Here is a 23644-nt window from a genome sequence, read left to right as displayed (position 1 = left end):
GTTTACTGTCTGATCTCATTGAAATGCCAGGTGCCTATTACAACGTTACTGTTGGTTCATTAAACATTGCGAACCTGAACAGAAACCTAACCTTTGCTCTCACACAGACGGAAAGTCACAGGAATTATTCTGCATTTTAGGGCTGTAAGTAATTGTTACAACATTTGAAATACTGCTGAAGTCCAGATTCCATCTTTGATAAAAGATCCTTGATTTCATAGAATGATACAGTACAGAAGGAGGCTGTTCAGCCCATCGTGCCTGTGCCGGCTCTTTGAAAGAGCTCTCCAATTAGTCCCACTCCCCTGCTCTTTCCCTATAACCCTGCAAATTTTTCATTTCCAAGTATATATCCAGTTCCTTTTTGAAAGTTACTAGTGAATCTTTTACAAAACCACCTCCCAAACCCGCGACCTCTTCCACCTAGAAGGACAAGGGCAGCAGGCGCATGGGAACACCACCGCCTCCAAGTTCCCCTCCAAGTCACACACACCATCCTGACTTGGAAATATATCGGCCGTCCCTTCATTGTCGCTGGGCCAAAATCCTGGAACGAACTCCCTAACAGCACTGTGGGAGCACCTTCACTCCACGGACTGCAGCGGTTCAAGAAGGCGGCTCACCGCCACCTTCCCCAGGGAAATTGGGGATGGGCAATAAATGCTGGCCTTGCCAGCGACGCCAAATCCCGTGAATGAATTAAAAAAAAATCTGCTTGCGCCACCCTTTCAGGCAGTGCATTCCAGATCATCATCATCATCATTGGGAGGACTCGTAAAAATCAACATTTCATTGTGCAGTACACATGTCTGCTGCATATATGACAAATAAAATTGAATTGAATTGAATTGAATTAAAATTGAATTCGCTGCGTAAAACAATTCTCTCCTCATCTCCTCCCTGGTTATTTTGCCAAATATCTTGAAACCTCTGAGTTTATTTTTCTTGTTTCCTCGCTCTCTACAGGCCTTGACTCAACGTTTCCCTCGATCCATCTAATACCTTTCTTCTTCCTCTCTAACCCACTGGTTCACACGACTGGATCATTTATTGCAAATAATTTGCTTTAGTGCTGTGTTTTGGGGACCAGAAATAAAACATGTATTCATACAGTAGTATGAAATGATCAGTGCTCACTTCGATTATGGGAGACCGATGGCAGTCCCTGAATGCTTCAGTATTCCTACATTCTGGTCATTGGAGCCCATTGAACTTGTCGTCTAGGGTCCAATTGACCTGAGATGAAAGTGTAAAGAAATAGCAGCATCCCCAAGGACAACTTCAGTTGGGACTGGGAATGGTTCCAAGACATGATGCGAAGTGATACATTTTGGTAGGAAGAACAAGGAGAGGCACTATAAACTAAAGAGTACAATTCTAAAGGGGGTGCATGAACAGAGAGACCTGGGGGTATAGGTGCACAAATCATTGAAGGTGGCAGCACAGGTTGAGAAAGCGGTTAAAAAAGCATACGGGAACCTGGGCTTCATAAATAGAGGCATAGAGTACAAAAGCAAGGAAGTTGTGATGAACCTTTATAAAACACTGATTCGGCCTCAACTGGAGTATTGTGTCCAGTTCTGGGCACCGCACTTTAGGAAGGATGTGAAAGCCTTAGAGAGGGTGCAGAAAAGATTTACAAGAATGGTTCCAGGGATGAGGGACTTCAGTTTCGTGGATAGATGGTTGTGGTGGTTGGAGGTCAATCATCACAGCCCAAGGACATCGCTGCAGGAGTTCCTCAGGGCAGTGTCCTAGGCCCAACCATCTTCAGTTGCTTCATCAATGACCTTCCCTCCAACGTAAGGTCAGAAATGGGGATGTTCGTTGATGACTGCACAGTGTTCAGCGCCATTCACAACTCCTCAGATAATGAAGCAGTCCATGCCCGCATGCAACAAGACCTGGACAACGTTCAGGCTTGGGCTGATAAGTGGCAGGTAACATTAGTGCCACAGAAGTGCCGGACAATGACTATCTCCAACAAGCGAGAGCCTAACCACTGTCCTTTGACATTCAACGGCATTACCATCGCCGAATCCCCCACCATCAACATCCTGGGGGTCACCATTGACCAGAAACTTACCTGGACCAGCCACATAAATACTGTGGCAACAAAAGCAGGTCAGAGGCTAGGTATTCTGTGGCGAGTGTCTCACCTCCTGACTCCCCAAAGCCTTTCTACCATCTACAAGGCACAAGTAAGGAGTGTGATGGAATACTCTCCACTTGCCTGGATGAGTGCAGCTCCAACAACACTTAAGAAGCTCGACACCATCCAGGACAAAGCAGCCCACTTGGTTGGCACCCCATTCACCACCTTAAACATTCACTCCCTCCACCACCGCCGTACTGTGGCTGCAGTGTGTACCATCTACAAGATGCACTGCAGCAACTCGCCAAGGCTTCTTCGGCAGCACCTCCCAAACCCGTGACCTCTTCCACCTAGAGCCTCCAAGTTCCACTCCAAGTCACACACCATCCTGACTTGGAAGTATATCGCCGTTCCTTCATCGTCGCTGGGTCAAAATCCTGGAACTCCCTCCCTAACAGCACTTGGATGTACCTTCACCACATGGACTGCAGCGGTTCAAGAAGGCGGCTCACCACCACCTTCTCAAGGGCAATTGGGGATGGACAATAAATGCTGGCCTTGCCAGCTACGCCCACATCCCATGAATGAAAAAGACTGGAGAAGCTGGGGTTGTTCTCCTTAGAGCAATGATAGTTGAGAGGTGTGATATCCGAGTGGTAAGGTCAGAAACTGAGAGAAGCGAGATCTTAGGAACAAAACCCAACTGTTTATTTACCCGGTGTAGCAGAGAAACATCTCTTACAGGCTGCAGGCAAGACACACAATTCTTACTGCACGATGGCAAGATGGAGGATTCACCTCTGAGTCATACCCATAATGCAAGCCACATTACCGTATAAACTGGTGTACCAGGACATTGAATACATGACCCATTACCTTAAAAACTGGTGAATGTGAACCCTTAATATTTGGCTCCATCTGGTGGATAACTTAAACATTACATCCCAGATTACGATAAGAGGAGATTAGATAGAGCTGTTCAAAATCATGAGGGGTCTAGACAGAGTAGATAGAGGAAAAACTGTTCCCATTGGCGGAAAGGCTGAGAACCAGAGGACACAGATTTAATTGATTGGCAGAAGATCCAAAGGCGGCATGAGGAAAAGCTTTTTTACGCAGCGAGTGTTTATGATCTGGAATGCACTGCCTGAAAGGGTGATGGAGGCAGATTCAGTCGTGGCTTTCAAAAGGGAATTGGATAAGTACCTGAAGAAAAACATTTGCAGGGCTACGGGGAAAGGGCGGGGAGTGGGACTAGCTGAAGATCTGTTGCAGAGAGCCGGCACGGGCTCGAATGGCCGAATGGCTTCCTTCTGTGCTGTAACCATTCTGTGATTCTATGAACAGCACCATAAGCTGAGGTCGAGCAGGATGAACGAGAGAGATTGTGTGATGTGTGGTAACAAAACTTTGTTCCATTTTTTGACAGAAACCCTTGAATTCAAATCAGTCTTATTAAGGGGTATTCACCCCTGATGGACTTTCCCATTGTATGGATCTTTATATATATTGTATATGTGATGCGCTATCAATTACTCATAAAAGACTGAGAGTTAGAAGAGTAACCAAAGGCTTTTATTAACAACAGAATGGAGGTCTGCCTCGAGTGGTCGACCGGTCCATGATACTAAGGGCTGGGGAGCAGTCACCTTTATACTAGGACCTGTGGGAGGAGTCAGCCGAGGCATGTCCAGGCATGTACACAGTGGAATACAAACAGGACAAACAGGAATACAAACAGTGGTTTACCACATTCACCCCTTGTTTAAAATTGAGTCCGGCGGGGTGAAGTGTATTAAAAGTTAGTGTATTGGAGTCTCTCTGGAGGTCTTGTCTGCCGCTGTGATTGGCGTGGCGACGGCAGGGGTAGTGGAGCTTCCGGCGTCGAGTCCAGCGTAGGCTGTGGCACAGGCGTGTCGTCCTCGTAGATGTCGAGCGGGTCGCGGGGCCCAGGCCTGCCGTCAGCTGGGGCTGGATATCGGATCGTGGGGGGGGGTGGTAGTGGGTAGTGGGTTACTGCGGCCCCCGAGGGTGCAAGGTCTCTTATGGAGACTGTGTCCTCCCGCCCGTCCGGGTATGCGATGTAAGCATACTGGGGGTTGGCGTGGAGGAGGTCGACCCTCTCGACCAGGGGGTCCGTTTTATGGGTCCTCACGTGTCTTCTCAGTAGGACCGGCCCTGGGGACGTCAGCCATGGCGGTAGCGATGTCCCCGATGTGGACTTCCTTGGGAAGACAAACATTTTCTCATGAGGGGTGGCGTTAGTGGCAGTGCAGAGCAGTGACCGAATAGAGTGGAGCGCATCGGGGAGCACATCCTGCCAGCGGGAGGTTGGAAGGCCCCTAGACTTTAAGGCTAGCAGGACGGCCTTCCAAACTGTCGCATTTTCTCTTTCCACCTGTCCGTTCCCCCGGGGGTTGTAACTGGTGGTCCTGCTTGTGGCAATACCCCTAGTTAGCAGGTACTGACGGAGTTCGTCGCTCATAAACGATGAGCCCCGGTCGCTATGGATATAGCTGGGGAAGCCGAACAGGGTGAAGAGGTTGTTCAGACATTTAATGACCGTGGCACTGGTCATGTCCGGGCAGGGGAAGGCGAACGGGAAACGGGAGTACTCATCAATAATATTGAGGAAGTACACATTGCGGTCGGAGGAGGGGAGAGGCCCTTTAAAATCGACGCTCAGGCGCTCGAAGGGGCGAGTGGCTTTTATCAGGTGGGCCCTGTCTGGTCTATAAAAGTGCGGTTTGCACTCAGCGCAGACTTGGCAGTTCCTGGTCATGGTCCTGACCTCCTCAATAGAGTAAGGCAGGTTGCGGGCCTTGATGAAGTGGAAGAACCTGGTGACCCCCGGGTGGCAGAGGTCATTGTGGAGGGCCCGCAGTCTATCGATCTGCGCGCTGGCGCAGGTGCCACGCGATAGCGCATCCGGGGGTTCATTTAGCTTCCCGGGCCGGTACAAGATCTCGTAGTTGTAGGTGGAAAGTTCGATTCTCCACCTCAAGATCTTGTCATTTTTGATTTTGCCCCTCTGCTTGTTGTTAAACATAAAAGCAACTGAACGCTGGTCAGTGAGCAGGGTAAATCGTTTTCCGGCCAGGTAGTGCCTCCAATGACGCACAGCCTCCACAATCGCCTGGGCCTCCTTCTCAACAGCGGAGTGTCTGGTCTCCGGGCCTTGGAGGGTTCGTGAAAAGAAGGCCACGGGTCTCCCCGCCTGATTGAGGGTAGCGGCCAGGGCAAAGTCAGACGCGTCGCTTTCCACCTGGAAGGGGATGGATTCGTCCACTGCGTGCATGGTGGCTTTGGCAATGTCCTCCTTGATACGATGGAAGGCTAAGCGGGCCTCTGCCGTCAAGGGAAAAGAGGTGGACTTGATCAGCGGACGGGCCTTGTCCGCATAGTAGGGGACCCACTGGGCGTAATAGGAGAAAAACCCTAGGCACCTCTTCAGGGCCTTGAGGCAGTGGGGCAGTGGAAGTTCCATAAGGGGACGCATCCGGTCGGGGTCGGGGCCGATGACTCCGTGTTCCACAACACAGCCAAGGATGGCGAGGCGGTTTGTGCGGAATATGCACTTCTCCTTGTTATATGTCAGGTTTAGGAGTTGGGCGGTGCGGAGGAATTTTTCGAGGTTTGCGTCATGGTCCTGCAAGTCACGGCCGCAGATGGTCACATTGTCCAGATATGGGAAAGTGGCCTGCAACGCATTTTGATCTACCATCCGGTCCATCTCCCTTTGGAAGACGGAGACCCCGTTGGTGACGCCAAAGGGAACCCTAAGGAAGTGATAGAGGCGGCCGTTTGCCTCAAAGGCAGTGTACTGGCGGTCCTCAGGGCGGATGGGGAGCTGGTGGTACGCTGATTTCAGGTCAATGGTCGAGAAGACGCGGTACTGCGCGATCTGGTTGACCATATCAGCTATACGGGGGAGTGGGTAGGCGTCCAGCAGGGTGTAGCGATTTATTGTCTGGCTGTAGTCGATGACCAGGCGCTGCTTCTCGCCGGTCTTAACGACCACAACCTGGGCTCGCCAGGGGCTGGTGCTGCCCTCAATAATCCCTTCTTTCAGGAGCCGCTCCACTTCGGTTTTAATGAAAACCCTGTCCCCGGCACTGTATCGCCTGCTCTTTGTGGCGATGGGCTTACAGTCGGGGGTGAGGTTAGCAAACAGTGGTGGGGGGGTGACTCTGAGTGTGGAGAGGTTGCACCTGGTGCGCGGCGGGCAGTTTGGAAGCTGCTGGCTGCGGACTGTGAGTGGGGGTAGGGGTCCACCGTACGCCATCGTAACACTTTTAAGGTGGCACTGAAAATCTAACCCCAGCAGGACGGCAGCGCAGAGGTCAGGCAGGACCAGAAGTTTAAAATGATCGTACACGGTCCCGTCTACTACGAGTGTCACCACGCAGTAGCCGCCGATGTCCGCCGACTGGGACTCGGAGGCCATAGAAATCCGCTGTTGCGCAGGCAGGACTGGGAGAGAGCAACGCCGCACCGTGTCGGGGTGGATGAAGCTCTCCGTGCTCCCAGAGTCAAAAAGGCAGATTGTATCGTGACCATTTACCTTAATGTCCATTGTGGAACTGGCCAGTTGGTGCGGTCTCGCTTGGTCCAGTGTAACGGATGCCAGCGTAGGGGTCGGTGTGTCGCTGCGGGTATCAGATGAGGCGGTGTCGGGGGCCTGCTGCGTCCCGGCTGTCGTCCAAGATGGCGGCGTCCATGATCCCCATGTGGCTGGAGGCGTCCAAAATGGCTGCTGTACCGGTGATTCGCACATGGCCGGGGAGGTCCAAGATGGCGGCCCGCATGGCCCACACGCGGCGCTGCTGGGGTTCGGGGTGGCTTTGGCCCTGCAGACGCTAGCGTAGTGTCCCTTCTTCCTGCAGCCCGAGCAGATCGCGTTTTTCGCCGGGCAGCGCGCTCTGGGGTGTTTTGCCTGGCCACAGAAGTAGCATTTCTGGCCTTGGGGCACTGCTGTCTGGCCTTGGGACACTGCTGCGGTAGTTGGGCCGTTGTTGGGGTGTGGCTGGGGTGGCACGGCGCTATGAGGCGGTCCTACCGTGTCCCAGGCTGTCATTCCCCGCGGCGTCCACGGTGCAGAGGAGTAGGCATCCATGCCCTGGTAGGCTGCATCCAATGATAGTGCGAGTTCAGAGGCCTTGTTGAGGTCGAGGTTACTCTGCTCCAACAGTCGCTGTCGGGTGTAATTGGATCTGTGGCCCGCTACAAAAGCGTCCCGGATAAGTTCCTCTGTGTACACGGCGGCCTTTACATCCTTACAACCACAGGCCCGGCCAAGCACAGACAGTGCCTGAAGGTATTCCACGGTCGATTCCCCAGGTTGTTGTTTACGACTCCCCAGGAGGTGCCTGGCGTACACTTCGTTCACTGGGCGCGTGTACTGGTCCTTGAGGAGCTTGATAGCGTCCGCGTACGAGGTCGCGTCTTGGATGACCGAGTACACTCGGTGGTTCACTTTGGAGGTCAGGACATCCAGTTTGTCCTCGTCCGATTTGATTGCTTCGGAGGCGGTCAGGAATTTTTCGAAACACTTAAGCCAGTGAGTAAACTTGGTGGATGAGTCCGCCTCCCGATGATCTAAGTCCAGGCATGCTGGTGTGAGGATCTTCTCCATTATAAAAATGTTGTTAATAAAATTGATGCGCTATCAATTACTCATAAAAGACTGAGAGTTAGAAGAGTAACCAAAGGCTTTTATTAACAACAGAATGGAGGTCTGCCTCGAGTGGTCGACCGGTCCATGATACTAAGGGCTGGGGAGCAGTCACCTTTATACTAGGACCTGTGGGAGGAGTCAGCCGAGGCATGTCCAGGCATGTACACAGTGGAATACAAACAGGACAAACAGGAATACAAACAGTGGTTTACCACAATATGGATATATAATTGTGCTTCATATTACTACTTACTTGTAAAGATGGTCGTTGCTACGGTTTGTAGTCTGTGTGGTAATATCCATTGTTTCTGACAGTTTGGTGGCATGTTTGAGATTATCAATCTGATTAAATCTATTATACATATTACTGAGTGTGGTAACTGATAAATCCTCGAGGCAGAGTATTAAAAAAAACAGCTTCTGGGATCATAGGTGATAAGGTCTGCTTATTGGAACCACGGTTAGGTCATTGAAAGACAAGGCAGTACCAAAAATACCAAAACTAACTTTTGTGAAGACTCAGAGCACAGAAGCAGGCCATGTGGCCCATCGTATCTGTGTTGGTTCTTTGAAAGAGCTATCCAATTAGTCCCACTCTCCTGCTCTTTCCCTATAGCCCTGCAAATTTCCTCTTTTCAATATATCATAGAATCATAGAATGGTTGCAGCACAGAAGGAGGCCATTCGGCCCGTCGAGCCCGTGCCGGCTCTCTGCAAGAACACTTCAGCTAGTCCCACTCCCCCGCCCTTTCCCCGTAGCCCTGCTAATTTTTTTCCTTCAGGTACTTCTCCAATTCCCTTTTGAAAGCCACGATTGAATCTGCCTCCACCACCCTTTCAGGCAGTGCATTCCAGATCCTAGCCACTCGCTGCGTCAAAAAGTTTTTCCTCATGTCGCCTTTGGTTTTCTGCCAATCACCTTAAATCTGTGTCCTCTGGTTCTCGACCCTTCCACCAATGGGAACAGTTTCTCTCTATCTACTCTGCCCAGACCCCTCATGATTTTGAACACCTCTATCAAATCTCCTCTTAAACTTCTCTGCTCTAAGGAGAACAACCCCAGCTTCTCCAGTCTATCCACATAGCTGAAGACCCTCATCCCTGGAAGCTGAAGACCCTCATCCCTGGAGCCATTCTCGCAAATCTTTTCTGCACCATCTCTAAGGCCTTCACATGGGCTGAATATTTGACACTCCTGTCACGCACTGAACTTAAAACGAGTAGAAGCCCCAATCAAATCCAGTTCAGGATCACGGTAAATTGGGGGGAGTGGTGTAGTTAATACAGAGGAGGAATGCGACCAAATACAAGAAGACATTAATAAACTTGCAGAATGAGTGTGTAATTGGCAAATGAATTTCATGATAGACAAGTGCGAGGTGATACAATTTGGTAGGAGGAATAAGGAGGCCACATACTGCTTGGATAATTCAATTCAATTCAATTTTATTTGCCATATGTACTAGTACAATGGAATGCTCACTCCCCGTGGGGACACGTCAGCTATTCTTACAGCGCCGTGTTCAGAAAGTCAATTCTTTGGCATCCAGTGGCAGTGGGAGCACGATGTCCCTCAGCCGCTCCGTCCTCCTCGTCACCGCGATCTCCTCCTCACTGTTGCCGGCTCGGCTCCATGTGTGGTGGCCTGCTTCTCCCGCTCACCCTCTGGCCACCATTCCCGGCTCCCCTCCTCCCAGTCGGACTGCGAGTCATCGTGGCTGCTGCTCGATGCGCTGCGCTGCCTCCGCCCGACTCGCCGAACACATCCTCTAGTTGCCGCGGCCTCCACCTCACCGTCGCCGGCTCCACGGTCCGACGGCCCGGGCCTGCTTCTCCTGCTTCCGGTCCGGCCTCTGGCTGCCATGCTCGGCTACATAAATCATTAAAAGTAATGACACAGGTTAATAAGCCATAACAAAAGCAAACAAAGTACTGGGGTTCATTTCTAGAGGGATAGAATTGAAAAGCAGAGAAGTTATGTTAAACTTGTATAGAACACTTGGCGTACTGTGCACAGTTCTGGTCTCTATAGGCACTGGAGAAGGTGCAAAAAAGATTCACAAGGATGATACCAGAGCTGAGAGGTTATAACTTTCAGGAAAGGCTGAACAGACTAGGGTTTTTTCTCTAGAAAATAGAAGGCTGAGAGGTTACCTGATAGAGGTCTTCAAGATTATGAAAGGATTCGATAGGATAGACGTAGAGAAGATTCATTGTGCGGGAGACCAAAACTAAGGGCCATAAGTATAAGATAGTCACTAATAAATCCAATAAGGAATTCAGGAGAAACTTCTTTACCCAGAGAGTGGTGAGAATGTGGAACTCGCTACCGCAGGGAGTAGTTGAGGTGAATAGCTTAGATGCATTTAAGGGGAAGCTGGATAAACATATCAGGGAGAAAGGAATAGAAGGATATGCTGATAGGGTAGATGAGGTAGGGTAGTAGGAGGCTCGTGTGGAGCATAAACACTGGCATAGACCAGCTGGGCCGAATGGCCTGTTTCTACGCTATAGCCACGATGTAACATTACAATTTTCCCACATTACAACAGTGACTACACTCCAAAAAAAAAGTACTTCATTGGCAGTAAAGCGCTTTGAGACATCCGGTGGTTGTGAAAGGCACTATAAAAAAGTTTTTTTTTTAACATCCTTCCTAAAGTGTGTTGCCCAGAATTGGACACAATACTCCAGTTGAGGCTGAACCAGTGTTTTATAAAGGTTCATCATAACATCCTTGCTTTATATCCAATTTCATTTTGAGAGTTACGATTACTATCCGCTTCCACCACCCTTTCAAGCAGTGCATTCCAGATCACAACAACTCGCTGCTAAAAAAAAAATTCTCCTCATCCTCCCTTTGGTTCCTTTTGCCAATTATCTTAAAGCTGTGTTCTCTGGTTACCGCCCCTCGTGACATTGGGAACAGTTTCTCCCGATCTACTCTATCAAAACTCCTCATAATTTTGAACACCTCTAATAAATCACCCCTTAATCTTCTTTGCTCAGAGGAGAACAATCCCAGCTTCTCTCGTCTCTCCACATAACTGAAGTCCCTTATCCCTGTTCTAGGTTTTTAAAATACTGGAGGAATGGATAATGTAGATGCAACCCAGTAATTTTGCGGGCCTTCGAATACTAAGCTGAAGGGCACGGCTATAAGTTTAACAAGTTACGGCCGAGTTTGTTTGAGCTAAATGACCTTTTCTCGTTGACTTTTCTTATATTCTTCAGACTTGAGATTAAATTTTTTTCAGCCGATTAGTGCCCCTGTGGTGTGGACGCCCAGCTAAAGCAATTAATGCCAAGTTGATCTTGCCCTTGAGTAAGACCTGGCTGAGTATCCGGTTAGGTGCATATGGTTAGGAGATGAGATGGTTCCTGACCTGCTGTGACCCTGGAGATGCTTTGGCACTGGCTGGTGGACAGTCAAAAACATATCATGTAAGGATTGAGGTTAGGTGGATAGGCGTAGGTTTTCCTCATCGTAATGGTTACCAGCGGTGCGCGTGACGATCACAAAACCTCGGCCTAAGCCTTCTGAACTCAACATTGAGTTCAACAATTTCAGACTATAACCCTCCTGCTCCCATTGTTCATGCTGTATGATTTTGCCATCCCCATTTGCAACATTTTATCTTTCCTGCCTCTTACCTTAGCACAGTATATTCCTTCAATTTCTTCCTCCCCTCCCACACCACCCCCCCCTTTCCCTGTCTCTGCACCTGCTTAATATCTGTTACATCGCCAGCTTTTTCCAGTTCTGAGGAAGGGTCCCAGACCGGAAACGTTAACTCTGTTTCTCTCTCCACGGATGCTGCCTGGCCTGCTGAGTGTTTCCAGCATTTTCTGTTGTTATTTCAGATTTCCAGTATCCGCAGTATTTTGCTATTAACTCGGCCTAAGTCTGCAGTGTTACCATTTTTGGGGGGAAGGAGAATGGCAGAGTGAGGGTACAAGGGATGGATAGAGTCCCTAATGGTCTGTGCAAGGAATTTGCACGGCGAGCCTTTTGTTCCATGTTTTCTCATATTCTAAAGCACTTTTTTCAGTGGTTGATAGTTTCTCGTCACCAGTGGTCAATTTAACTTTCTAGTTGGTGGTCTGAAATACTGGCAGGTTTCAACGTTTTTATTCTCGATGAATTTCGTGCTCATCAAGGTGCACGCTCTTAATGCAAAGGCACAGAAGACTTTGTACGCTAAATGTATCATTAGATATAAGAAATCTTAGGAATTGGAAAAGACCTTGGATCCAACAAGCCTGTCTCTTTTTGATAGGTCAATACCACCTGCCTGTCTTCTCAACAGATCCCTCAGAGGCCCGCTCTCGAGTAAGGCCACCAAATGTCTCTTGAACTCATTTGTATTAAGCTTTTGGCTGCTCTTCCCTGGTAACCTTTATAATCAAAAATGTTAATAAGCCTTGTGGAATAAGAAAGAAAGAACTTGCATTTCGATAGTTCCTTTCATGACCTCAGGTCGTCCCAAAGCGCTTTATGGCCAATTGAGTACTTTTGAAGTGCAGTCACTTTTGTAATGTAGGAAATGCGGGAGCCAATTTACGCACAGCAAGCTCCCACAAACAGCAATGTGATCATGAGCAGATAATCTGTTTTAGTGAGGTTGGTTGAGGGATAAACATTGGCCAGGACACCGCTTCACTTCCCTTCTTAATCCAAACTGTAAGAAATAGCTGTTAGATTCAAAGATGGGTTTTAATTCTTAGAACAGAGATGGACAACATGCAGCCGGGAACAGATAGCAGAAATGCCAGCAAGGTCGAATATCAAGCATCAAAAGACAAATAGAAGTGATAAGGGAATCGTAAAATGCAAAACATCACAGGGTGGTGGGATAATAGACAAAAATGGAGCCAAAAAGTCATAAAATGTCCTTAAAGAAACATAACAAAACATTCCTCAGAAAGATAAGAGGGAGGCCTTGTCAGCCATGCAGAAAGGGACGGCGAGGGATGCCTTCCCGCTTCACAATTGGACAATAGGATGGGGATCAAATGATTGACACCAGGTGATTATCAGCCCACCGAAATAACTATAAATATAGACGACCGAGAGAGGAAATCAGGCAGTTAGGGGCGAAGGCTTCTCCGAGGTGACTATGGCCTAACATCTTGGTCAACTTTAGCCTCTGAGGTGGCTGACGGCCTAACACCTCCAACAGCTTGAGAGATGACCCAACGGAAGTGACCGCTGCAGCAGACTGCAGGAATCCACCCAATCCAAGACCACCGTACTGCCTCCCCGTCCATCCGGTCGTGGCATTCCGATTCGGGAGTCGTAGATCGCTCCTACTGTCACGGGTTGTATGTCTATTATACTCGGCTTAAACCATATGTAATATCTGATTATGCTTTAAAACTGTAGCTCTTTAATAAAAGCCTTACAACTTCTAAAGCCCTGTTGGGTAATCTGTGCATGAGCCTGTGATCCTAATCCTAATTTTTAACTTGAACAATTTCGCTGGATCAGTGCGGTAAGTTCCTGCTGGACAACTTCAGTTAAGTCACCTTGAGGCTTCCTTTTTTCCTGAGAAAACAAGCCTAACTTTCCCAACCGCTCCTCATACCGCTCACCACTGTACCCTCTCACAGGAACAGGGGTAGGCAAGTCAGCCCTTCGAGCTTGCTCTGCCATTCTATCAGATCACGGCTGACCTGTACCTCAACTCCATTCACCAGCCTTTAAATAGAAACTAGGAACAGGAGTAGGCCATTCGGCCCTTCGAGCTTGCTCCGCCATTCAACGAGATCATGGCTGATCATCCAAACCCTAGCACCCGGTGCCATCCCACCCAAGCCCTATCCCCGTAACCCCACGTATTTAATCCCCCCCTAACACTAAGGGCCAATTTTTATCATGGCCAACCAACCTAACCCGCACATCTTTGGACTGTGGGAGGAAACCGGAGCACCCGGAGAAAACCCACGCAAACACAGGGAGAATGTGCAAACTCCACACAGACAGTCACCCGAGGCCGGATTTGAACCCGGGTCCCTGGCGCTGTGAGGCAACAGTGCTAACCACTATGCCACCATGCTGCCCTTTGCTCCATATCCCTTGATACCCTTACCTAACAAAAATCTATCAACCTCAGTCTTGAAAATTTTATTTGACTCAGCATCCACAGCCTTTCGGGAGAGTTCCAGATTTCCACTACCTTTTGTGTGTGAACAATTACTTCCTGCTTTCACTCCTGAATGCCCTGGCTCTAATTTAACGATTATGCGCCCTTGTTCTGGAATTTCCCCCACCGAACATAAAAACATAAGAAATAGGAGCAGGAGTAGGCCAATCGGCCCCTCGAGCCTGCTCCGCCATTCAATAAGATCATGGCTGACCTGATCCTAACCGCCAATCCACTATCACAGAACCATCTCCTGAATCTAACAGAATTAGACACACGAAATAGGAGCAGGATCAGGCTACACGGCCCCTGGGCCCGCTCCGCTACCCACAGGGCCATGACCGATCCGAACCTAGACTCATGTCCAAATTCCTGCCCGCTCCCCGTAACCCTTAATTCCCTTTACTCCTAGGGACTACAAAATAGTTTCTCTGTATCGATCCTATCGAATATCTTGGCCCTTTTTAAACACCTCGATTTGATCACCCTTCAACCTTTGAAACTCAAGGGAATACAAACCAAAACTTGTCCTCATAATTTAGCCCTTTAATCATTCTGGTGAACCTGCCCTCAGGTGTCCATCTCTGCACATGACACTCCAGAAGCAATTTGCCCAGCACCTTATGCAACAACAATGCCGATTTTGATTTGTGCTGTGCCTGCCTCCGAATCCAACCCAGGATTTCATTTCAATTCTGTACCACAGCCAGGAAATGAGTTGATAATGCAGTAGTATTCACAATAATCCCCTAGATCTATCAACACTCCCATTTAGCACGTACCCTTCTGTTTCAGTTCCTTGCTAAGTGTTTTTGTTTTAATGCATTGAGCTGTGTCTGTCATCCTGTGGCCTAATCACCAACAGTGTCTTGTTGAACACTCCTGGATCAGCCCAAATACACAGTAAAACTCACTGATTGCCCAAATTAACCCCACTCTTCGGAGAACATCCAGTGTTTGTGCTCTCTCTCTCTCTCATTAAGCTAAAATGCTAACCGATAATGGTTGTTTTTTGTGCTGCTTTTTGGGAAGTGAATTGGGACCAAACGTGTGGTAACATGTATCTGTTTTAACAACAGTTTATAAATAGACTAACCTGTGTCTCTCAGTGTTTTTCCTTTTGGCAGTCGAAAGGCACATTAAGCCTCTTTGAAAGATGTTGTGTAGCGCTGTTGGAACAAAACTAGATTTTTTGGATTTCTGCAAAATGTCATCATCACAACTACTGTTCGGTCCACCATTTCTCTCCCTGCAATAAATGATCAATGGCGCTTATTCCACCTGTAGCACTCTCCATAGCCCAGCTCTCTCATTATTGCGAGCTCTTATTTGCCTGTATTGATAAACTCTTCCAACCTACCATCCCTGATTTCCCTTTGTCCCACCATTGGTGGCTGTACCTTCTGTTGCCCAGGCCCTAAGCTCCGGAATTCATTCCCTAAACCTCTCCGCCTCTCTATCCTCCTTTAAGACGCTCCTTAAAACCTACCTCTTTGACCAAGCTTTTGGTCACCTGTCTTAATATCGCCTTAAGTGGCTCGTGTCAAATTTTGTCTGATAATCGCTCCTGTGAAGCGCCTTGGAATGTTTTACCACATTACAGGCGCTATATGCAGGAGAAAAATCATTGGGGCATTAAATTTTTTTAAAAAATTCTTTGAACCCTTTTGTTTATTGTTGGAAAAAAGGCTGTTGACGGACATAGAAACATAGAAACATAGAAGATAGGAGCAGGAGTAGGCCATTCGGCCCCTCGAGCCTACTCCGCCATTCAATGTGATCATGGCTGATCATCCAAATTCAGTACCCGGTCCCTGCTTTCTCCCCATATCCCTTGATCCCTTTAGCCTTAAGGAATATATCCAACTCCTTCTTGAATATATTTAATGAATTGGCCTCTACTGCCTTCTGTGGTAGAGAATTCCACAGGTTCACCACTCTCTGGGTGAAGAAATTCCTCCTCATTTCTTATCCTTAGACTGTGACCCCTGGTTCTGGATTCCCCGACCCACCATTGGTGGCTGTACCTTCTGTTGCCCAGGCCCTAAGCTCCAGACAAGAATCATCCAATTGGTTAATGAAGAGTCTGTTCATTTTCCGATTGGCGTAGGAAGGCAGTGCGCCGCGAGGATGGACATGCCGGACAACCAATGGCAGGAGTGTGGGGGCGGGGCAGTTGTGGGTTGGAGGTCATGTGATGAAACTTCCAGGAAAATGTCCAACCAGGGTTGGCAACCCGAGCGGGGGAGGGGGCTGGGGTGAAGACATTGTCGAAGGAAAATAGATTTTATTTTTTAGGGAGTCTTTTGAAGGCAGGAAGGAGGTGGTAAGACATGGATCTTGGGGCCTCAGTTTCTGGTCTCTGTTCACAGCCGTGAGCTTTGCTTGGTGACGTGGGCCAAGTTGCAGTCGCTGGAATCTGGGCTGCCCGGTGATAGTGCCTGATGTTTGAGAGCCTGAGCTCCGTCCTTGTTTTGGTCTCTGAAGATATTTGAGACACGTTTGGAGCCTCGTGCTTGCTCAGAGGAACTTGGAGATGTGACGATCCAGATCTTTGAATCGTTAGGCTAGGGCCTCCATTGCACTGTGCTGACCAGGAACTTTTATCGTATATTCCTTGTCACGTGCTGGTCAATCTGCCGTGGTTTTGCACATGGGAAGGCAAAACCAAGGGGGTAATATTAACCAAACTCGCGCGGCGGGGAACTGAAGGGATTGGATCAGCCGCCTGTTTTAGACGCCGCTCGACTTTACTTTCCATTGTCAAGGGGTGTTAAATGGGCGACCAATCCCATTCCATCGGTTCCTGCTGGGCGGGTTAGGTTAAAATTGCCCCCAGGAGTAATTGTAGTCAAGATGTGAAACGGGGGCTCACTGGACCATGTCATGCAAACATAGCTCAGTCATCACTTTAATGTCATATATTCCATCCTTTGTTTTTATATTTCCATTAGCAATGCATGAGCTGTCGATCTAAATTTGTCATGCTGTAATTCCACCCTCATGCCAGTGCTGGCGCTGCAGTGTCACCAGTGGCTGGAGGTTGTCATTACAGCGTGACATGTTTACATAGGCAGTTTCCATTATAAATGTAGACGTAGGAATTTCTAATAGGGATCAGTTGACAGGAAGTGTGCAGAGACATTTTTGTGCTGTATAGGTGTATGCAGCAGAAAGTGAGTTAATTGGGTATGAAGATTACCTCCAGTTTTCTCTATAGCTAATTTATTTTGTGAACCCGTCCCTTTTTGTACAAGACCCTCAGCTAACACTGAGTTGTTATGCATGACGCTCCCCTTATCCTTTTCCTTTCTCTTTGCCCATCAGAACAAGTTGCCGCATTGGATGCCCAGACGATTGTCCATACGGCTTGCGGAGAAGCCCACACTGTGGCCATCAATGACCAGGGTCAGGTCTTTGCGTGGGGCGCAGGAAGAGACGGTCAGCTGGGGATTGATTCCACCGAAGAGACTATCCGGATACCGAGGTACCAAACTGTTCCTGCAGTCAGCCTTCAAAATGGAATTGAGAACTGCAGAGATTGGGAATCTGTCCGTGCCGGGTTTAATATTGTACACGCCGGGAACACTGCGTAGTTGTCGAATCGTGTCTTCCTAGTTATAAATGGCGGTAATAATCCTTCCAGACACACTTTTATCAGTGTTACAACAGTAATGGACAGCTGGCTACTCAAACACAAAATTTGAAGGCCAAGGCAAACTTATGCAAAAGAAAATTACGGCAGAGGCTGGAAATCTGAAATCAAAGCAGAAAATGCTGAAAATACTCAGCAGGTCAGGCAGCATCTGTGGAGAGAGAAACTTAGGGTTAACGTTTCAGGTCGATGACCCTTCATCAGAACATCTCCAAGGCGAGAGTGCTACCAGCTGAACCTAAGCTGACACCTATACACTCTGTATATTGTGTACTCTGACTGCAGTGCATTTGTTCAGGATGTCAACTGTATTCTATCTTTACGATAGCAGAACTATTCCCGATGTCTTTTGAGGCAGTTTTCACCCATTATTTGAATTCCCTTTTGTTTCTGATTGGGGGGGGAGCGGAAGGTTTTGACAATGATCAGGATAACGCCGGGTCTACAACTGCAAAGGGAGCTGCATTTCTGGGGTGGAGGGCGGAGATGACACCCAACTACCCACTTGAAGTTAGGGGCATTAGTAATACTGTAACTGTTCTGGAAATTAATTTCAGGTGAAATGAACTCCTGAATGTTGGGATTGTCTCTTTCTAGGGAGGAGCTACATAGCTTCCAACAGGCACAGTCTTACAGACATAATACTAGTCTTGGGGGGCCAATCTTCTCATTAAAATGTTCTCTGATAAAAGACCTGAAGGACATACACAAGACTAGTGCCATCGATTGTAGTAAACGTCACTTGTACTGGATCTCTTGTACAATCTTAGCTCTGTGCCAACATGTAAACATCCTGCACAGACAATGCCAATTATAATTCTTAGTAAATGTTCTAATTTTCCCCAAAGTTGTGGAAATGCAGTTTGAATTGAATTGTAGCACGTACGAAGCTACGTAGCACGGTCTTGCAGTACACATTGGCCCGGATTTCGCAGTCAGCAGCGAAGGAACGACGCTCGCCGTTCTTTATGCTTACAGCTGCCCACAGGCTTTGCGCAGGCTTTTTAGCAGCAATTTACAGTTCCGAGAGAGCCTTTTCAGCGTGGCGCCCTCTAGAGGGGAATCTGTGGCGTGTGTGAACAGGGCAAGCAACAGCGTGTCTCCTGAACCAATCAGGTTGAAGAATCCTCACTGAGACACGCAGTCTAAACCAGGAAGTGTAGGTTAGAATATTTAATTCAATGTGAAATCGTGTACAGAAAGCAAAATAAAGTGAGGGAAAGAAAGATGGGATAAAGAGAGAGATAAAAAAGACAGAAAGACAAAGTAAACTTTAATTTTTTTTTAATTTTTAAAAAATCTCCAACAATAATGAAAATCTGATGGAATGAGGCTCCACACTTGTAAAAGGTAATTTTCAGTGCCAGAGAGGTTGTTTGGGAGTAATTAAGACTTATCACACCGTTAAAAATTCACACACTTGAATGGACAAGCCCTAACTTTTTCTGACATGTTTAGTGGGTACATACAGCAACTTCACGCCCTTAATGTGTTTTAAGGCCGAGTCTCTCCACGAGGTACCAACGTAACGAAGCCTGTGGAAGAGCAGGACAACTCGGACAGCAACTTCCAGATTTCCACGTTTAACTGCACATGTGCGGACGGCGGAAGTCGCTGTTCGAGTTGCTCCTTAATAACGGTGAGCGCTGATAGCCTCACTCATATTCTTGACGCAAAATCCGGGCAAATGTGATTTTTTTTTTTCTCTTACCCTTTTCACTTTCTTAACCGAGCTTTTTCTACTGCAGGTTAATCCGGACGCTGAATGGATGCGTGGTCATACAGGTCACCTGCGGGAGCTGGCACTGTATGGCTCTTACAAAAGGTACTTCAGTACTGTCTGAGTGCACCAACCTCACTCTATCGCTGAGCTATCACAGTCTCCTGACGCCCCGAAACCCACGCTTAATGGTTGGGGGGGGGGGGGGTGTGGTGGGGGTAACTTTCACCTTCACCACCCGCTGTAGAACCCGCCAGAATTTTGTTTCCACCCAAAAATCGGGCAGGCCATCCGCTCCGCCAGTCTCGTGCCCAAGCGGTGAAGGGGAAAAGTACCCCCCGGTGGCTTTTTTGCAAAACTAGTGTGAAAACCCTCCTATTTATGTAGTGCTGCCACCAGCTTAACGCGCTCACTGCGGGTAATTCTGCCTTTGGACGAGAGTGTAAAATGGATGGTATCAGCTCGGCCCCCCCTTTAAACACCGCTCCCCATTTATGTTTCTATTGAAGTTAGCAGGAGAGGAGTTTTAACTCAGTCACAGCGGCTCAGTGGGTAGCACCAGTGTTCCCTTTAAGCTGGGCGGCCGCGCAGCTCCCTGCAGCTCCCGCGCAGCCGGCTCACCATCTTTTAAATAGGAAAAACCCCGCATGCGTGGTATTTTGAATGGGCCGCGCACCCAGAAAAAAAGATTACAGGGGACATTGGGTAGCCTCTGAGTCAGAAGGTTGTGGGTTCAAGTCCCACTCCAGAGACTTGAGCACAAAAATCTAGGCTGACACTCCCAGTGCAGTGCTGAGGGAGTGCTGCACTGTCGGAGGTGCCGTCTTTCAAATGAGATGTTAAATCGAGCCCCCATCTGCTCTCTCGGGTGGATGTAAAAGATCCCGCGGCACTATTTCGAAGAAGGGGAGTTATCCCCGGTGTCCTGGCCAATATTTATCCCTCAATCAACTTCAGTAAAACAGATTATCTGGTCATTATCACATCGCTGTTTGTGGGACCTTGCTCTGCACAATTGGCTGCTGCGTTTCCTACATTACAACAGTGACCACACTTCAAAAAGTACTTCATTGGCTGTAAAGCGCTTTGGGTGGTGCTGAGGTCATGAAAGGCGCTATATAAATCCAAGGTTTTTTTCCCTTTAACGGGTGGCCGAGCCGATATTGCCCGCTTTACACTATTGCCCCAAGTCAAAATTACTCTTTAAGTGCAGCTCTCCAAAGCAGCAGTTTAGGAAGTCGGACCTGGGCTGAGTTTTGGAAATCGGAACTTGGATGGTTTGGTTTGATCTGAATTATTTTTTGTTAACTGACTCGTTCAGGGGTTGCAAACAGAGGCACTTTTCTACAGCGGGGAGAGTGATCAGGAGCGTGAACTCTACTTACCCCTCCTCCAACTTGGGCACTGGGGCCAGTTGCAATGCTCCTAACTGCTACCCTGCCAGAGATCAACAAACTTAGCACAAAGAAGGAATCAAAGCCATGAGCTTCCTGATCTGCACACTTCAGTACCACAGCTGACAATGTGTTCGCCCACTGAGCTCTCTGGTTTTTAATTCTCTCTGCACCTATATTACTCTCACTCACACACACACACTCTCTCTCTCTCTCTCTCTCTCTCTTGCTCTCTCTCACTCTCTCCCTCCATTGACCTAGCCCCATTCTGCTGGTCTGTGTCTTGGGAAAGTTGTGACATCAGGGACAAGACTGCAGTTTTCCTTGCCTCCGGTGAGTATCTCCTTTCACCACTTGCTCTCCATCAGCACCTCTGCCACTTGAATGAAAGGGCAGCAGGTGCATGGGAAGGCCACCACCTCCAATTTGCCCTCCCACCTGAGAATGACAGATCTCAGACGGAGCCCGTTTCCCAGCATTGCTACTCCTCCCTCTGACAAGCACGAATGCAGGAGAATATTCTGCGGCCGGGGGGGGGGGGGAGGGAACTTGGACATTCAGTTCCTATAATGTGATGTACCTTAAAAGGTGGACGAAGCTATCGGAGAGCACGATATAAACTATGGCCTTGAAATCACTGTGTGAATATTCAAGTACGAACACTTGTAGGATGGCAAACCCGCCCCCATCCCACCTCCGTGCCCTTTTGCCAGGAGGCGGGTAGCCGTCCTGACCCGGCCCCGTCTCCTCGAGGCGGGAAAGGGACACAAGGACTCGGCAAACTACACATTATTTTCAGTGTTTGACAGCTTCAGAGATCTGTCAAATGCTGACATTTCTTCTTTCAAGAAATCTTGACAGATGGCACATCAGATGTTGACGTGCCCTGTCAGTGACTTCCCCCTAATTGGCCTGCTGGGCGGGTGTAACAAGGTCAATCAGGGCAAAATCCCGCTGGTTGGCCAGAAGATGTTGGAGGCGGGACTGAGACCCAGCAAGCAGAAGTCCCGCCTCCAGCACGTCTCCATTCACATAATCCAACCCAGTGACTTTAGGGAATGTAAAGCCGCTTTTACGTTGACCTTTTAATTCGGATTCCGGGACCCTTGTGTTGTGAGCTGCCTCCTAGGTATTTATGCCGTTGAATATGGTTTCCATTCACCGGAGGCATGGATTTACACGTTAAGATGAGAGGGCGTTCTCTTTGAAGCTCAACAGCTGTGACTCCACTCAGTTCATGGAGCGATGATTTGCAGTTGATTGTCAGAAGGCTAATGTTATCTCCCTCTAATGTTGATGGGTAAAATTGATGGATAATTGACGTCTTCAGTTAACTTTTCAAATTTTTTTTATATACTCCGGTTAGCACAAAAAACAACGCCCGCTCACGCTTCTGGTGTTTTTAATCTTGTTTTTCTTCTTTCCAGATGGTCGGCTGTTTACCTGGGGACAGAACTCTCATGGCCAGTTGGGCCTTGGGAAAGGCTTTACCTCCCAGCCCAGCCCCCAGTGCGTGAAATCCCTGACCGGGATCCCGCTGGCTCAGATCGCTTCAGGAGGGACACACAGCTTCACTCTGTCGCTGTCGGGCGCAGTGTTTGGCTGGGGGAGGAACAACTGTGGTCAGCTGGGACTCGGCGACGATAAAGGTACACAATTAACAGAACAGTACGAGCCTCGTGCAAGCCATTAGCGCGCAGTATAAAAGCAGACTTTGATAAGCCATTTGAGGCAGAAAATAACGGGCAGGAAAAGACCAGCTAGTCCATCGAGCCTGCCCCACGCTCCTGATGCCTGCAGCATCATGACTAGACACTTCCTACCTCCTCACAGCCAGGCAATCTCTTGGGGCAGAAAAACAGGATGAAACAAACAGGGCCAGTAAAAGGGAAAAAAAGCTCTGGATAATTCCTCTTTGCCCCCCTCAGGCAATCGCAACCAGTCCAGGAGATCACAAGGCCCATGCATTCTTTATCTGTTATCCCACTTACCTTCCACATGATGTGATCTTTGCCCGAGGCAAGAACCGAACCAGCTCCCACTTGAAGTTCTGCCCAGATTGGAATTTTTAAAATCCATTTTCGTACAATCCAAACCATTTATAATGAAATGCCCTCTGAGTTACAAAACCCCTTTTTAGCAAAGTTAATGTGCCAGTCCTCTTCCTATTGCACGAAGGAACAAACCCTCCATCAACAAAACAAAAACAAGCGTAGATCGATTGGCAGGATCCGGGGGCACGTTCATGCTGAACGTAATGAACTTTGGCTGCTCTCTTATGGGGATCAGGTGGGAAAGTGGAGCTGAGGTCGAAGTTCAGCTGTGACCTTATCGAATGGTGGAGCGGGCTCGAGGGGCCGTGTGCTCTTCTGCTCTCGGAGTGCTTGAGGGTCTGCCTGTTTGAAGTTGGAGTGAGTGAGTGGCTGGTTTGGTTGATGCACCTCAGTTGGCGACTGTACCAGCTGGTGATTTCCTCCAGGGCATCGAAACACAGATGGGCGCAACAGAACCAGAGGATGTGAGTTGGACCCAGAAGGCCTACCAAATAATGGAAAGTGAGGCAAAGTAATAAGAATGGCCACAGCAGTTGGGTTTATAAATGCTGTACTTGGAGTCAACGGCAACATCCCCACTCTTTGCTTTTTTATTCATTCTCATATGATGTGGGCGTCGCTGGCAAGACCGGCATTTATTGCCCATCCCTAACCGCCCTGAGAAGGTGGTGAACAACCTTCTTCAGCAGTATTGGCACAACTGAGTAGACCACTTCTGAGGGAGTCACCTATAGGCCAGGCTGGGTAAGGACGGCAGGTTTTTTTCCTCTAATGAACTGGTTGGGTTTTTATGACAATCCGACAGCTTCGTGGTATGTTTTACTGATACCAGCTTTATTATTAACACTGCCATGGTGGGATCTGAACTCGGGTTCTACTGGAATACAAGTCCGGTAACATAAC

General features: G+C 48.4%; 1 protein-coding gene across 4 annotated transcripts in view; it reads left to right on the top strand.

The window, feature by feature from the left end:
* LOC147122558 (putative E3 ubiquitin-protein ligase HERC3) overlaps window positions 1-23644 on the top strand; it is a 106184-nt gene that overhangs the window by 17646 nt on the left and 64894 nt on the right. For all 4 annotated transcript variants that reach the window (XR_015080835.1, XM_086006726.1, XM_086006717.1 and 1 more), the window contains 3 exons: window positions 17246-17405; window positions 19322-19398; window positions 22115-22336. Coding sequence is in view for 3 of the 4 variants with exons in the window: in XM_086006726.1 (XP_085862852.1) it covers window positions 17246-17405; window positions 19322-19398; window positions 22115-22336 (459 nt within the window). In the remaining variant the exon portion in view is untranslated. The remainder of the gene's footprint in view (window positions 1-17245; window positions 17406-19321; window positions 19399-22114; window positions 22337-23644) is intronic.

Source organism: Somniosus microcephalus, chromosome 2, assembly GCF_052327205.1.
Source record: "Somniosus microcephalus isolate GS21.2 chromosome 2, FLI_Smic_1.0, whole genome shotgun sequence".
NCBI lineage: Eukaryota > Metazoa > Chordata > Chondrichthyes > Squaliformes > Somniosidae > Somniosus > Somniosus microcephalus.
The sequence above is the reverse complement of the archived record's forward strand: the minus strand, read 5'-3'. Positions and strand labels throughout refer to the sequence as shown.